Consider the following 16,936-nt stretch of genomic DNA (forward strand, 5'->3'; position numbering starts at 1 on the left):
CACCGCCTGTGCTACAAACAGAACCACAAACACAGCTGAGCAAGGTTCTTTCTTTATCAAACAAATAGTGAAAGTATTCTCAGAACAGTCAGTCCCATGACTTAGCCTTGTCTTAACAGCCCATGCATGGTGACCCTTCAAGACACACAGCCTCTTAAACAAAGTGCTTCAAACTTGAATGGAGCTTTTTTTATTTCTGCTGGACTACTTAAGGACTGCTAACTGGAAAAAAAAGACTAACACTTTGCTGCACTTTTGAAACACCCAGAACAAAAAGGAAAAAGTTGAGATAGCTTCAGATATTTATGGAAAAGCACAGACTTCCACCTTCAGGTCATCATTTCTAAACACAACTACAATGGCAAGCCATAAACTCTCTATTCTAGTAAGCCAGCCTTCCAGACACACAGTGGCCAAAACCTTAGATGCTTCTATATTGTCAGATGGACCAAGGAGTCATTAAGCATGAATTGAGCAACTCACTCATTCTTGCAGGTGCATTTGTCCATGCCAAGGGATGAAAGCAATCTGGCATCTGAACAACAATTCCTACTGATTTTAAGATACTGTTTTCTCCACCTCAATGTCGGCTAAGTGGGTAAATTTTAGCAACGTTAAATGCATGCAGTGAGAACCAGAAACACGTATGAGTGTTCGGCAGTGAAACAGAAGTGATACCCTCACTAAGTATGTTCTTTACAAGGCGCTTGGTTCCGCAGGTAAGTTTCAAAAGCTAAGACCACACAACGCATCATAGTAAATATCGCCTTGTAGATTTCCAATTGTGGTTGCGCGCAGGATTTTATCCCGCTCTGAGCTCCCCTCCGAGGGGGCAGGACTTTGCGTGCGCCGAAGGTACCCCCGACCTTTCCATGAGTTCGGAGGCAGCTCACAGCCCGGCAAGCCAACCTGCCGCTTGCCCAAGCTTCTGGCACCGGGTGCCCGAGTTGCGACACCCATCCCCAGTGGAACAGGGCTCCCGGCCGGAGCCCGTCCAGGCCCGGCCGCCCGCCCCCGCGCCGCCCCGCCGGGATCCCCCCGGGCCCGGCGGCCGAAGGCGGGGACATCCCCTCGCCGCCGCGGTCCGAAGGTCCCTCGTCACCTCCCCCTCGCCCCGCCCGGGACTCACTGTTGCTCGACTTGAGGTCCCGGTGCAGGATGGGGACGATGGCCTCGTCGTGCAGGTAGAGCATGCCGCGGGCGATCTGCACCGCCCAGTTCACCAGGATGTGCGGGGGGATGCGGCGGCCCCCGCGGGCGGCCGCGGCCCCGGGGGCGGCGGCCAGGGCCCTGTTGAGGGATCCGCCGCGGGCGAACTCCATGACGAGGCAGAGGTTGGGCTCCCGCAGGCAGACCCCGTGCAGGGCGATGATGTTGGGGTGCCGCAGCATGGAGAAGAGCTTGGCCTCCTGCCGCACGCTCTCCGCCGTGGCCGTGATGTCCTCATCGGGGTCCTGCCGCGCCGCCTTCACGGCCACCTCGCGGCCCCGCCAGGTGGCCCGGTACACCTTCCCGAAGCCCCCCACGCCGATGATCTCCTGCAGCTCCAGGTGCTGGAAGTCGATCTCCGTCAGGCTCCCCGCGGGGTCCCCCCGCCCGCCGCCCCCCGCCGCCGCTGCGCCGCGGGGCTGGCGGGTCACGTAGTTGGCCGGGAAGATGCCGAGGCGGTGGCGGATCTTCCCCGCCCACCAGCCGTCGTCGCCGGACACCGCCGCGTCCTGCGACAGCACCTCCACCACGTCCCCTCGCCGCAGGCTCAGCTCGTCCTCGCCGCTCGCCTCGTAGTCGTACAGCGCCGTCCACAGCGGGCACGGACCCCCGCTGCCACCGGCGGCCGCCGCCGCCCCGGCGCCCGGCAGAGCCATGGCAGCGACCTCAGCCCCGGCGGTCAGCAGCAGCAGCAGCGCCGCCGACGCGGGAGCACCCGCCCAGCCGCATCCTCACCTGCCGCCGCCGCGGCCGCCGAGCGGGAGCCGCGGGAGGGGAGGGCGGGGCGCGGGCAGGGGCGGGGCGGGGCCGCCCGGCCCGGTCGCCGCCGCCGCCGCGGGGCTCCGGCAGGGACAGCGCAGGCGCGCGCGGGAAGGCGGGGAGGGCAGCGCCGGTGCCCCGCGCGCGCCCGGCCGGGCCCGCCGATTGGCCGCGCGCCGTCACGTGGCGTGGGTGCGGCGGGCGCGGGGGTCGGTGCGGTGCCGCGGAGCCGGGGGACGAGGCGGGGGCGGCTGTGACCCCCCTTTGTCCCTCGGGGGCTGCAGACCGGGCTGAGGGCTGGTGCCTCCGCCGCAGCTTCCCCTCTCCTTCCGTGTGCGGTTTTGGGGCTCCGCTGGGACAAACCCCAGGTGGGTTCTGAAGAAACCCGAGCTTCCTCGGTTCGTGCTTGCTCTGCCACCTGCCTCCGCCCCTCGTGGTCTCGCACAGGACGGATCAGGCTGGCAGGGGCCACAGGGGCTCATCTGGTCCAACCTCCCTGCTCAAGTAGGGTCATCCCAGAGCACCTGGCACAGGATTGTGTCCAGAAGGTTCTTGAACATCTCCAGTGAGGGAGACTCCACAACCTCTCAGGACAATCTGCTCCGATGCTCAGTCACCCTCACAGTGACGAAGTTTTTCCTCATATTCAGATGGAATTTCCTATGCATCTGTTTCTGCCTGTTGCCTCTTGTCCTATTGCTTAGCCGCACGGAGAACAGCCTGGCTCCATCCTCTTGGCACCCTCCCTTTGGATATTGTTAGGATTGATGAGGTCCTCTCTCAGCCATGTCTTCTGGAGGCTGAAATGACCCAGCTCCCTCAGCCTTTCCTCCCTCCTCCGGACCTCACTCCAACTCTCCCCTGCTCACCACCCTGTTCATGGACCAGCTGAGAGACTCCCAGCCCTGTGTGGTGCGATCACGCGATCCCTTAAATTAAGAGGTTGCCTGAAAATAGCGAATGCTGTGTATGTACTATTTCTGGGTAAAGATTCTCCTGGTTTTAAGTGGAAAAATCGTATCACTTTCTAAACTACAGTTGTCGTTTCCTTGGAAGTTGGAGGGAAGTGCGTGGGCTGGGGACGCCCTCCCGTCTCGCCAGCGTGGTGGGAAACGGTGGTTGGAAGTGGAAGGAAATGACTTTTCATGCCAGGAGCCAATCACTGTGCTGTGGGACCTGTGGTTATGGATGTGGCTTCTGCCAGCAGAGGCCCCGAGCAGGACAGTAAAGGCTTGGGAAAGGTGTAAAACTGCACTGCTGGTGTGATGAACACTCAATGTTTTGCACAAAAACCAACACTCAGAGCCCTGTACACCTCTACATAGACACAGAATTTGCAGCTGGATACCACAGAATTAAGGTTTGAACACAAGGAGAGTAATTTAAAAAAATTAAAATTATGGTATTCAAAAAATCCTAAATTCTTTATTATCCTGCTGTATTTATAGTTATACACAATGCAAAAATACAATTATGCTAAAGTGATTTACTGAACCACATTAACCAAAAAGAAAGAATGCAGAACCAGCATGTCTATCAAGTCTTCTCCCATTTCCTTTAATATAACATTGCCTTGCAGCTATTCAGAGAGGTAATTACAAGCCTTTCCCTTATCTGCATATTTGCCTTATTATAAAAGCCATAAAGTATGTTGTAATACAAGCGTTCTGCCACACAAATTCCACCTTGTACTTTGTTATCTAAAAGAATCTGCAGGAACTAATTAAGTGTGGAATGTTTTGGGTCAGACAAGGTATTGGTTGCAGTACAGTAAAATGTTTAAATATTTATCTAGAGCTATTATTCCAAAATTTGCTTTCTGAAGTGACACCATCCACTAGCAATCACTGCACTCAAGTTAGACTTTGTTCAGTGTTTCTTCAGCACCCAGCGCTCCAGGATCTTGGTGTGTAGTTGCTGTTCCTAGGAGTTCCAATAGTGGAAATATTATGACCTAAAACAGTGTAATGTGCCTTTAACTTTCCTGACGGCACCACCTAGTGGAGTTACCAGTTAAAAGAGCGGTGTACAGACGGTAGAGTTTTCGGCTCACTGCCCTCACTGGCATCACTCTGTTGAGAAAAGAGATCCTTTTTTTTATCTTTGGCACTCCTGCAACTGTGTAGCTACTATACTGTGCATCTGCATTGTGTCCAGAACACATATCCTGATCTGGAAATTATAGGGACTATTCATAACTGCAAGTATCATTATAACAAAAAAATACTTGGTGTCAGTATTATCCAAATGAAAGATTTGAGTGATGTGTGGACAAGTGTCATGGTTTAGCCTCAGTTAACAGCCAAGCCCCATGTAGGCAGGCACTCACCCACTCCCCCACCAGCAGGACTGAGGAGACAATCAGATGGGTAAAAATGAGAAAACTTGTGGGTTAAGACAGTTTAATAGGGAAAGGAAAACCACGCTCACAAGCAAAGCAAAACAAGGAATTAATTCACCACTTTCTATGGGCAGGCAGGTGTTCAGCCACCTCCAGGAGAGCAGGCCTCATCACATGTAATGGTTACTTGAGAAGACAAACACCATCACTCCAAATGTCCTTCTCTTCCTCCCTCTTCCTCCCACTTTATATACTGAGCATGATGTCATATGGTCTGAAATATCCCTTTGGTCAGTTCCAGTCACCTGTCCTGGCTATGTTCCCTCCCAGTTTTTCTTTTTTGTACCATCTCACTGGCAGGACATGAGACACAAAAAGTTCCTCGATTTAAGACAAACATGGCATAGCAACAACCAAAATATCAATGTGTTATCAACGTATTCTCATATGGAATCCAAAACACAACACTGTACCAACTACTGAGAAGAAAATTTACTCTATCCCAGCCAAAACAAGGACAACAAGTCAACCTAGTATCAATTGCAGTCTGCATTATCTAGGCCTTCGACATTATAACCTACATGAGTTAGAGGTCTCAAAAAACAGAAGAGAGGAGGTTTTGAAGAAGCTTTCTATTTACACCCTTGTTTACCCATCTTTCTATTTTGGAGCTTGGCAAGATGTGTTTACACGAGTAGCACATGAGGCACAGCCAGGACTGTGCCTCCTTCGTACAGTTCAAGAACAGCTCAAGAAATTTCGCTGCTCACTGAGGTCACACTGAGCAAGTACTCAAGCTCCAAGGCTGTAGATCCTCAGGCATCTAATGGTGGCAGTGCTGCCGAGGGAGACAATGCCATTCCTCCCCTGCTCCCAACCACTTGTTCAAAGTGCTGTATCATCCCTCCCATCAAGCCAAAACAAACATCCAGCACGGCCACACCACCTGTGACATCAGGAAGAAAACTGAGGTATGTGGTTCATGAGCTCACAAATAGTATAATAGCATCTTTGGTCTCTTACCTTTGTAAAAAAAAAAAAAAAAAATCCACAATCAGGAACAACTGAAGGAGGGTAAATTTGGTGATGTGCAACATGATAGATGTATCCACTATATACATGCATCTCATAAAGATCATGAGGAACAGTCCCTAAAAGGGGGCCATGAGAGACTTAAAATTGAATTTCACCTATTTTCTGATGGTCGGGGATGGGAGACGGTGAGCACTGTGTTTGGTCAGCCCTGGTGTTCCCAACCCACGCTTGCACCCCTTCCTTCGGGTTGTCCTATAAGGATTCCCACCCTTAGGCTCATTCTTCACTGACTTTAGTCTCCCCTGCTCAAGGCTCCCATTTATCAGCCCCACTCTCCCCCATTTCCCCTATGCCTCCTCCAGGGCTCCCCTACCTCCTCACCCCACTAGTCTGAGGTCAGCTGCGTGATACCCTTCAACGTAAAGAGACTGGGTTTTTCCCTAAACCCATTCTTGAGAGAATCTGAATGTTTTTCTTTTTTTGAGGCATTTCCCCTCATCCCGCCCCAAACACATAAGTCAACGCAAAACGGGTGACACTGAAGCTGGGCAGAGCTCGCAGATCGGAAACTCGTGATGTGTCGGGCAGGATCACTGAGAACCCGGCGGTGGGGGAGTGGCCGGCGAGGCGCGCAGCCCAGCTGGCGGCCGCCGGGGCTGCCCCCGTGCCGCGCTGCTTTTGCACCTGTGAGCGCACCTCGCGGTGCCCGGGCGGGACGCGGCCGTGACGGACGCCCCCGCGCCAGAACCGTCCCCCCCTCTGCCGCGGCTTGGCTCGGTCCGGCCCCGCTTCTCCCCGCGGCCTCCCAGCGCCGCCGCCGCCGCTGCGGGCAGCCGGGCAAGGAGCGCGGTGGGGCGGCGGCCCCGGGCCGCGGCGGGGCCGAGCGGGCGCGGTGCCCGGCGGGGGGCGGCCCGTGACGGCGCCCTCCCGGCGGCGGCGGCGGCGGCGCCCGGGGTGGGGCGGGCGGGATGCTCGGCGTCGCGGGGCACCATGGGAGAATCCGCGGGCGCCCGGCATGGCGGCGGCGGCGGCGGGCGGCTGAGGGGCGGCGGTGGCGGCGGCGGGGGGCGGCCATGGTGTCGCCGGCGGCGCGGCTGGTGGGGCAGGGCGTGTGGGCGGCGCTGACCGGGGGCTGGTACCACGACCCGGAGCAGGGCGCCTTCACCAACAGCTGCCACCTCTATCTGTGGCTGTTCCTGCTGACGCTGCCCATGGCGCTGCACCTGGTGAGAGGGGCTGGGGGGCGGCGGAGCGGGGCCGGGGGGGCGCGGGCCCGGCCCGCCGGCGGCAGCGGCGAGGGCGTGTGCGCTCAGCGGGCTGTGAACCGCCCTCCGGGGCGCTTGGATATTGGGCATTCTGGGCTTTAGGTGAGGATTTTGTCTAAAGGTTAACGGGGTGAGCCCGCCGGCTGCGCCAGGCAGCGGCCGGACCCTCGGCCCTGCCGGAGGAGTTGGGTAGCGGTGCAGGCTGGCCTCTGCTAGTGCTGAGTGACCGTGCGGACGTTTGTCCAAAAATCGGGGACAGGTGTTTTGGTTTGTTTTTTTAAGTTTGATCCAGTCTTACCTGCTGAAAAGGGTAAATACATGGAAAAATCCAGATACCATGTAATCAATACGCCTTGCTGAATGTCACTGGCGAATCACATGGCTTTTTGTGACATGCAGCTCTCTTTGTGCTGAAATTTAAACTTCGCAAATGAACAACAACTAGAGTTTGTTTGCCGGACTTAAAAATGTATTTTCCTGAAAGGCTTGAAACTTTTGCTCTTGTTTTTGTGTGTTTTCCTACTCTGTGGGAAAAGCTTAAAGTACGCGAGATCATCGAATCTATTTTGGTGTGTCCTTCAGTGATTATAGTGTAATATTGCTTCTGTTAGAAGCAGTTTCCGTCTGTTTGGTTCCTGGAGTGACTCAACTAAATTCTCAACTTAGGATTCTTCACCCTACATAGTCAGATATGGGCCTGATTATCAAAAGCAAAGAATATTTATGAATCCCCCTGCAATCGCAGTGGAAAGCAAATCTTGTATTTTTAAGCGTGAGCTGATATTGGATTTTGTGGCATGGATTGCAGTGAATTCCTGTAAGAATGGCTCATGGAGTTAATGAACCAGAATAACAATATATTTTCTTCTGATTGATTGCATATTTCCTATGCAAACCAGCAAGAGTCTTGGATTGTAGGATTTGCTGTCCAAGTCATATGTGTGATTAAAAAGGAAAAGAATTGTAGGCTAACTTTTTTGTCCCAGTTGATATATGTATCTGGAATGACTCCTTGTGGGAAGCTTCTGAACTGAAGAAGGTGTGGGGTTGCACAAAAGAACACTGGACTGTAGGTCAGAGCTAAGTTAGAGGTCATTTTTTAAAGGACAGTAAATGTAACTTAGCTCCTGAACTCTCTTGGGAATCATCTTTGCCTGTCTAGGTGGATTTGTTTTTTCTGCAGACTGACTGACTTTCTGATGAATCATCTGGTTAAATGCAGGACTTGTGTTCTTTTGCTAAATGGGAATTCTTTGTCCTTGATAAGAAGAATGCATTTATTATGATGACTGCCTGACAGTAATTATGTCCTTACACATTTTCTTGTTTTCAAGTGGCTTGTTTCTAAGGCTTGGCAAACTTCATGCAAGACATCTATTCTTGCCACTTAGAAACTTGAACCTGCTTTCTAACTAAAGATTTTTTCTGGCATATAAGAAATTTTGTTTATAATATTCAATAACGTTTGGGTGATATTTATGCTACATACTTGACACCAGTATTTTAGATTCAGCTAAAACAGTCAATGATGTTTCTTGAAATGGCATAATCAAAACAGATCAGCACACTACTTTTTAATTTTTTCATTTGCATAGGATAGCCTTCTCTTGAAGTCAGAAACTCTCTCTGAAACAGTGTGATTTGAATCAAATGGCAAAACTCATCCTTCTGTTTTTAGTTTTTTTACAGTGGTTCAGCAGAGGTGTGCTGACAGTAGCATTGAGTAGCTTAAAGTATCAAGTTGTTTCTGTTGTTTGGATGGAGAATTGCTTTCTCTAGCTTGTTCAGCATAGCTTACTTTGGTACTATGGATTCCTTTATTAGCTTCCCCTCCCCTGAAAATGTAGATCTGTGTTTCCATTATTTTATTTTCTTTATTATTTGAACATAAAAAATGTGCATTGGATATTTGGAGCATCATTGCTGTTCAAATCAACTTTCAAAATTATTATGAGATCTCTTCTAACCGTGTCATATCAATTTTCATAATACAGTAAGAATTAAAGTTATCTCATTCCACCAAACAGTTGAGGATCCCTAGGTGTTTTGCACATGAAAATAGTCACAGCTCTTTAGTTTCAGCCCCAGTGAAACACCAGTGGCCTAGAGATGCGACTTTGGGAAATACTTGTACTATAGCTTATTTTACAAGCTGCAAGAGAATGTGTATCATGTTTGGGTGGCTCCTCAAAACAACGTACTGGATGTTTCTCCTGCCTTTTGTTGGACAGGGAACCCTTGAACTTACAGGGTTGTTGCTCCTTACATGGCAGTATGAGGGTGTGGGCACATAAATTACTCAGAGGTAAACTGTGATAAAACTAGCAGTGTGTCAGCTGCTTCCAGTCCCACTTCCAGACCGCCTATCTCTCTGTAAAATGTAAGGATACATATCTCTCCACAGCAGAGAGATAGGCTACCCTGTTACGTACTTTATTTATTGTGTGGTAGGGCACACGCTTAGAACAAAATGTACATCCCTGGAATTTTATTTGCTACCTGCCTTCCCATATTTTATGCAGCATGACAGACATATCTCTTAGTATTGACTCACCTTAATTAACATATGAACCCATAACATCCAAACTTTGGCTCCAGTGTCGTGTCTCCCACGCACATCCCTGATGGTAGTGGCTGGCTGCACGTTTGTTTGGTAATTCCCTCGTTTGTGTTCTGTAGCACAGGGAGACAGTGAGGCCCAGGTGCAGCACTGCCTTGTTTGAGGTGCCTCAGGGGCTCAAGTAGTGGGTGGGATACATCTGGGTCTAAGCACCCTTTATCATTCAGCCCAATTTACAAGGCCTGGTGTTTTGTTCAAAGGTTACATACCTTTATGTACATATCTCAGTCACCTCCACCTTTGTGCTACTCAAATAATGTCAGTAGACACCTGAAGGAGAATGTGACTGGCTGTTCTTAGAGAAATCTGTGGACAGGCAGAAGCCCCAGGCAAAGGTGCTCCTTACATGGTGATGTCAACTTTGCTGCATTGGCAGGGCCACATTTGGGGCACACCAGCCTGAATTTCTGGCTGTGACCCCACGCTGTTCTGGTGCAGGGTACAACAACAGAAGCTACTAGAGAACAAAAAGTACATTATGGCAGAGTATTTAATGGGACAAAAACGAAGAAAAGTAGGGCTACAGCTTCCAAAGAAACCTGTGGGAAGTCATGAAGCCCTCTTTCTAATGAATTTGTATTCGTGGATTTTTTTTCCCTAGCTTCTAATAGGATGTCAGCTCAATTGAAGCTTTTCCTGTCACTGGGGTGGTATCAAAAGGTCAGAGAGCTGTGTGGGTTCCTCTCATTAATGGAGGAGGTATGCTGCTGTGACCTTGCCCAGTGGGGTGTATTCTCTTAAAGTTTGCTGAATAACTTTTTAATTCTTTGGCTACCTTTCAACTGAAGGGAAGGAGTGAGATGATGACGTAGACATGTGGTGTGACTATAAAACCTAATTTCCATAGAAAGCCAGGCTAATTATAACTTAGTGCATTAAAAGTGACTCTATCATCTAATTCCTCAGTGGTCTATAACTTAATTCCTCCTTAGTGTGGATTTGATAGCTTTCACCTCTTTGTACCTGGGAACACCAACTGCAGTCATATGACACTGGTACCTTATGCAAGAGGCCTGATTCAGAGAATGGAGGGCTTTCCTTTATCAGCTTCATCTTTCTCCTAATTTCTCATGTAGACAGGGAGCAAACTGCTGGCTTGTAGTACTCAGCCTGCCCCAAAACTCAGAATACTAAAGATACACTGGCCATTGGCAGTCCTGGTGTGGTGAGTGCACTAAAACACAGCATGTCTCAGACAGATGGGCACGGAGACCACGAGCTGGCTCAGGGCATAGCTCTGGTAGGTCTGGTCACAAGGCAGGGATGAGGACATGCAGCACTCAGCATTTGCTAAAACTGGCCCTGTTTTCCACTCAAAAATCTAGGAGCTTCCTTTGAGTCTCTCTTGTAGTATGCTCTCTGCACGCATAGGCTGCACTACTGGAAATCTATTTTTGTTGTGTCCTCTTGACATTATTCATGTAATATTTATTAAATTTTATGAATGTCACCTATAAAGCGCTTCTTTTCTAGTAGACCATTCTGAGTTGTTACTTGATAATGAGTGGTTGATCTGTTCCTTTTAGTGTATAGTTGAAGAGATTCCTTGGAAGATGAACAAATCTCTCTTAAACAAGTCATTACTCATAATTGGCTGTCACTCTTTGTGAAACCAAGTAATTTTTTACTCGTTTTGTAAAAACATTAGTCATAAACCACAAATTCTTTAACCTCAAGTTCTTCAACCTCATCTACTAAGCCTTTATAGCCTGGGAACATGACCTTGCAAATGGATCCTCTCTCTGGCCCAAGTTTGCTAAATAAGTGAAGGGTATGCTGGGAGTTGGTATTTACACAGTACCATGAAGTACTCTTTACAGTCTTAAGCCTCATCTTGTAGAAAGTCATGTCTGTCTTATTAGGGATCATTGGTAGTACGTACATCCAAAATAGCTCCTCCACTATTGTGCAGTAGATTCTTTGTATGTGAATCAAAATAGTCATAAAAAAGGTTTCACCTGAAAATTTTCACATGTACGTATTGATGGTATGAAGTCTGAGTGAGCCAAAAGCAGCATCAGTGTTGCATCCCAATTGCTTGTCACAAGACAGAAATGATTCAACATATTAATTTCAACATCAAGATTAATGTGGTGACTTATTCTAAAGATTAAATGAGCATGCCTTGTTCCCTTGCCTTTACCTGTGTGGTCAGTGTGATTTATTTATGAATTTGAAAAAATGGTTGATTTAGTCCCAAAGTAAGGATCATTTTTAAAAATTACCTTCACCAGGCTTTTAGCAAATCCTGAGTATTGAAAACCTTTCTTGTTTTTATGTGTTGCTTGGCGTTTTTTTTTGTTCTTGTGCAAGAATATAGTAAACCCGTGTTTAAATAAAACCCCTAAAACTTGAAAAGAGATTAAACACCCTGTGAGACTGCAGCTGTGATGATACATAAGCATGCTCCATGACTATAATGGTAAAGACTTTGGTACTTCAATTATAACTGTAAGTGTCCATTACTATGAATTGCCCTTTACTGTAAGGAAGTATTTGTATTTAAAAATGTAGTTAGTATGTCATGTCTCTGAAAGAACTTTACAGAGTATAGTTCAACTGTAATTAATTTTAATGACTAAGAGCTGTGGTGCTCATCACAGATCAGCAAACAGATCACAGACAGCTGCAAATTAACAATTATGTACTTTAGAAAATTAATTCAAAGAGGTTGTGTCATAATTTAACCCCACTCCTCTAGCCTCAGCCAGGACAGGATGCTTCTCTGTTTTTATTAATTTGTTTTGACTAGTCCTGACTAATTATTTAAAATACCTCAGTGGTTAAAGTATTTGGGAATGTGTTGTGAGGCATTAGAAAATGGACATCAAACTAGTGTTTTATTGTTGAATCATAACTGTCATAGAGCGTAAGATGACAGAATTTTTCTAAGGGTTTCCTGGTTTTAGATAACTAATGGTTCATTTTGTGTATATATTTTTATTCATAGTTTAGGAGAGGCTGCAGCTGCATTAACATGGGAGTACAGTATTTTTAAAGCTTTATAATGTTCATCAATGGTGAGATTTTGTTGATTTTGATAATAAATAATATCTACACTAATAAAAAAGAAAACTAGATCTTGTGAAATGGTTGGAAATTTGAAGAAATCCTTAAACCTTTTCTATGAGCAGAACTCAATATATATATTGCATTTAAAACTTTTAGCAGCATTCTCTCAAAGCAAACTGTTATTGTGTCTTCATTATTTCTTTCTGTAGGCTTTTCCAGCAAATTCAGTGACAGTTTTTGTGTACTGCAGCTCGGTGACAGTTTTCTTCACAGTAATAAAGGTGATCAGCTACCGTTTGCACCTTATGTTTGATAAAGGTGAAGTAATTCAACAAAAGCTCTCAAGAAAAAATGGAAGGCAGTGTAAAGATACAGAGGTTGAAAAAGAAGAAGTGGTTCAGTCCTCAAAGTGTAGGTAAGGTTTGTTTTCATTGCATTGCTGGCACATTGTGTAAAATGGTTGAGTTTGCCACCATGGTCCTGCATAGCAGAAATGTCTTTCGAATGCAAGAATACTCTTTACAGCTGTATGAAGAATTACACTTTCAAAAACTTGCTTAGTGCTTTTCAGCTGGGTAGCAGTAATGCTCTTGTGGTGAAGCAGGCAGAGCTGCACCTGGTTCAGAGGTGAGGCAGCAGCTGGGCACCATTCAGATGTTAGAGGAGATATGTACTGAAGGTGCTAACAGGTCCTGAAGAAAACCTGGAAGAAGCCTTAAATGCTTGCTCCTTCCTCTTCCTACTCTGCTTACCTGCTGGGAAAAGGTAAGGAAGTGGCAGGCACCTGATGGTAAAGAAAATGCTTTAATATCATGGCTTTGGAAGTCTGGGCAACCTCACGTTGCCTTTGTGTGCGTGTAGTAATTTCCCTCTCAAATTGCACCTAGATGCTTAAGTTGCTTTTCCTCCTTATGTTTTATTGTGACTGATTATAATGCCTCTGTGGTCCTGTTCATGAGGAAAGCTAGTACTGCTTTTAATGCTATGGGGCATTTGGCAGGCAGTAGTAGCTTCTCTACTGAAGAGCCAAGTTGTATTAGTCTTTGCTGCATATAATCAATAACAGCTCCTTTCAGGCTGTGATGGTATTAAAGGTAAAAACAGTAGTGAGATGAAGGCTAGTACTGACGTTTTCCAGGTTTGTGTATTGGTAGAATGTTCCACTATACACTCTTCAGAATAAATGGAGACCTTTCCTGCTGGTTTTTCAAGCTTGAGTCATACAAACAAATGAAGCTGGCAAGTGGCTTTCAGTGATACCAAGTGTTACAACAGATGTGAAAAATGCTGAAATAAGGTACATCTAAAAGTGACAAAAGCATAGAAATGCCCAAAGAAAGCTTAAATTGAGTAACTTTGTTAAAACTACCAGTCAAACTTCAACAGAGAGCTCTGTAGAGACTTAAGATGTTTTTTGATGCATTTGATTTTTGATGTGCCACCTAAGTAGCATCAATATAGTTGTGTTCCTCTGTGCTGCTGCTCTTCTGTGTCTTTACTCATGCACATTTGTGCTACACTCCTGGCAGTGATGTTGCTGGGACAATTAAGGTCTGCCTGCACCAAGACTCTCCTGAGAAATGCCTCTGTGTGTCACAAACTGTATGACATTTTTATTTTTGATGGGGTTATGCTTTTCAGACTGTTTTGGCTGAGAAGTAAAGGTAGAATAACTTAAAAGTTGTGTGTTAAATCACATGGCTGTTCCTTCCAAGTTGATTTGCGTATACACAACAATCCATTCTATAGTATGTGGTCAGAAAATGAAGAACTTCATATTATATTGACTAGATGGATGACAGAATTTTTTAAACAGACATTGATAGTTGGCAGGTTGGTTGAACAAGTTTTTGAAGCCAGTTAACTAAAAAAATATTGTAGAAAGATGATAGAGACCCAGATAAATAATTTTACAGCTTATATACTGCTTTAGAATTTTAAATATAAAAAATAAATTTTTGATGAAAAACAACTAACCCCATGAACAAATAGAAAAGCCCAACCCCATGGTTTTTGACACTTCACTGTGGTGTTTTTCTTTTATCTTTTTTCGTTTTGTTCAGTTTTTGTGGTGTTTTGTTAAACTGAGGTTTTGTTGAATTATACCTGAGAAAGAGAATATTTTTAGGTTATTGATAGTAAACCTTATCCAAAAATACTTGTTTATATCCATGGAAAAGCTAGTAGATCATATGTTCAAAAGGAATTAGTGGATAGCTTAGTGTATCCAGAAAGGAACTAGTCAATAAATTGCCTTATAATATATGAAATTAGTAATGGCTGTATATTTGTTTTGCCTTGACCAGAGCAAAAAATTTATTTTCTGGTCTAATGATTGTATTAGTACTCTTTGTCTTGCATTTCAAATAGGTGTTTTATGGGAGGTTTCCACATAAACAGGCAGTTAGATCAGGCTTACATACTCAAGGACTTACAAAGCAAAAATTGTGAAAGGAGTAGATTTAATTGTCATATGTCTAAGGAGAAGGCCCAAATAGCCTTTTGTGCCAATGAATCTGTGTGTGTATCAGGCAGGCTAAATGGCATTATATATGCGTAGGGAGGTTGAAGAGGTGACATTGTACTTCTCGTAGCTCTGCCTCTGAAGACACTATAATCCTTTTACATTGAGGGGGTTTTATTTTTTTGTTTTTATCAAGTTGTCTTGGTGAGGAAGGAAGTGCAGAAAGGTGTTGCAGTATTTTTACAGCCCTGTGCTTTTATCATTGGAGGGGAAAGAAGTGCTGTTACTTGATCGTGCTGTGCTACTTCTTCCCATTTTGTTGTTACTTGCTGGCTACTTCCAAAACTCACTGTGATTCCGTGTGGTGAGAAGCATTGCTTTATCTTTCCTGTGCTTTCCCTTCAGCAATAACTCGGGGGATCATGTCGTCAGTGAGACCAGCCAAAATGACTCTACCCAGACAATTCCTGACAGTTCCAGAGTGCAGGATCCGCACTCGCAGGACTCCCCTGGAGCCACGGTCAGTATGTGCACTCCTGCAGCAGTGTCCTCACCTCGTGCAGCTCACCACACACAGTTTTGTGTTGCCAGGTGCTCACTGCTTCTAACATAGGCCTGCTCCAAGCAGGAGGGGCCATTCCATGCATCTGTTGGTTATACCACTGCTCCTACTCAGCCTTGCCCTAAAGGTTTGGCTTTGCAGAGCTGAGAGTGTCATCCATAATGCTGCACTTTTTAGGAGGGCTCTCTCTGCTCTATAGAGTGAGTGGCCTTTGTAAATCTTGCCAAGAGCTACTAGTTCTTTGGGGCTGCTTTGAGAGGAGGGAGAGGCTAATGCAATCAGCATTATTTTGTTGCCTCTTAAGGCATATGCTCCTGAAGCATTAATAATTTGGTTTTGTGTAACTAGACTTTGCTTTTGGTTCATATTATAAGCATTTGCTTCAGTATTTAAATGAATCATAAAAGCCATTTAAATCTTGGAGAGGTCTACAGGAGATTAAAAGTACAGATGTGTGCACTCAAGGCCACTGGCCGTGCTTAATAAATCAAATATATATGAAGTGATGAAGGTGATGTATGTAAATGTTATTGAAAAAAAAAAAAGGAAACTCTTGTAGTAAGTTGAAGAAATTTTCAAAAAAGTAAGGAACAGAATAACACTGTGTAATCTTAAGCTGCTCCCCTTGCATACTGTGATAACATCTTTAATTATGTGATGCCATGCTATTTTTTCTGCAGGACTCCCGCCTCAGTCAGTGCAGAGGATGGTTAGTGATTTCTGAATAAGTGCCTATTTGATTCTTCATCCTGTCTTCATATTCCTCCACATATTCCTCCCTTTATCCCTATTTACTACAAATTACTCAAATCCTGGTCTGAATCAGAACTATTTTGTCATTTCCTGAAGTGTTTTTACCTTTTTATAGCATCTGTATGATTCACAGACATTAATAGTTCTTTTGGTTTGGTTGTTTTTTTTGGTTTTTTTTTTTGAGGTAAAATATTTTTCACCTTGTTTCTGTCCTACTCTCTAGTATTCTGGTATTTGTCCATTCTGCAAACCTATGTCCTCCTGGGATCTCATCCTAGTTTCCCACTTCCAAACATGTAGGTTGGGTCTTGTCAAATCAATTCTCCTGTTCTTGCTGCCAGGATGCCACCACGAAATTCTAGAAAATAATAATAATTTCCCCTTGGTTTTGGCACCTGTCAGTCAGAAGAGAGCCACAGTCATTTTTTTCACTGTCTTGTTCTTAATTATGCACTTAAGGCTGAATTTAAACTCCTGAAGTATTCCTCTGGGGTATTGTGTTTAGTTTTGAGCTCCCCAGTTAATTCCCGTGCATATTGATCTGCTGATGAGAATCCAGCAGAGGCCACCATGGTGACTGAGGAACATGATGGGACAGGCAGATGGGATGTTTTTGCCTTTGTAAGGCTAAACTCTTTTGTAAGCATAGAAAAAGAGTTTACTGCTGTCTTTAGCTTTCTAATAGTGAGATACAGAGTGAGCACACTTTTCTCATAGGTGTCCATTGACAGGACAAGAAAGTTGCAGCTGTAGAAAACTGCAATTAGATCAATTACATTTAATGTCTTTTGTGTGGGGTTGGTTTGGTTTTTGGTGGTTGGTATGTTTTGTTTTTTTTCCCCTACTAAGTGAGTGGTCAAATACTGGAAGAAGTTTTCCAGAGAAGTTGTGAAATCTCCTTCTTTGGAGATTTTCA

At 45.8% G+C, this 16,936-nt stretch overlaps 2 protein-coding genes across 3 annotated transcripts in view; one reads left to right on the plus strand and one right to left on the minus strand.

Annotated features, from left to right (window-relative positions):
- The window catches only part of MAP3K21 (mitogen-activated protein kinase kinase kinase 21), a 40,787-nt gene extending 38,787 nt beyond the window's left edge, over positions 1-2,000 (minus strand). The window contains exon 1 of one of the 2 annotated variants that reach the window (XM_079299326.1): positions 1,130-2,000. In XM_079299326.1, the coding sequence (XP_079155452.1) occupies positions 1,130-1,865 (736 nt within the window). In that variant the 5' untranslated portion in view covers positions 1,866-2,000. The remainder of the gene's footprint in view (positions 1-1,129) is intronic. The other variant, XM_079299327.1, reaches the window with a different exon arrangement.
- Positions 2,001-6,196: 4,196 nt separating this feature from the next.
- PCNX2 (pecanex 2) overlaps positions 6,197-16,936 on the plus strand; it is a 148,286-nt gene continuing 137,546 nt past the window's right edge. Inside the window, exons 1-3 of the mRNA XM_079297526.1 lie at positions 6,197-6,570; positions 12,451-12,656; positions 15,111-15,225. Of these exons, the coding sequence (XP_079153652.1) occupies positions 6,313-6,570; positions 12,451-12,656; positions 15,111-15,225 (579 nt within the window). The 5' untranslated portion in view covers positions 6,197-6,312. The remainder of the gene's footprint in view (positions 6,571-12,450; positions 12,657-15,110; positions 15,226-16,936) is intronic.

The sequence above is a fragment of the Erithacus rubecula genome (genome assembly GCF_903797595.1).
Source record: "Erithacus rubecula genome assembly, chromosome: 2".
Classification (NCBI taxonomy): Eukaryota; Metazoa; Chordata; class Aves; order Passeriformes; family Muscicapidae; genus Erithacus; species Erithacus rubecula.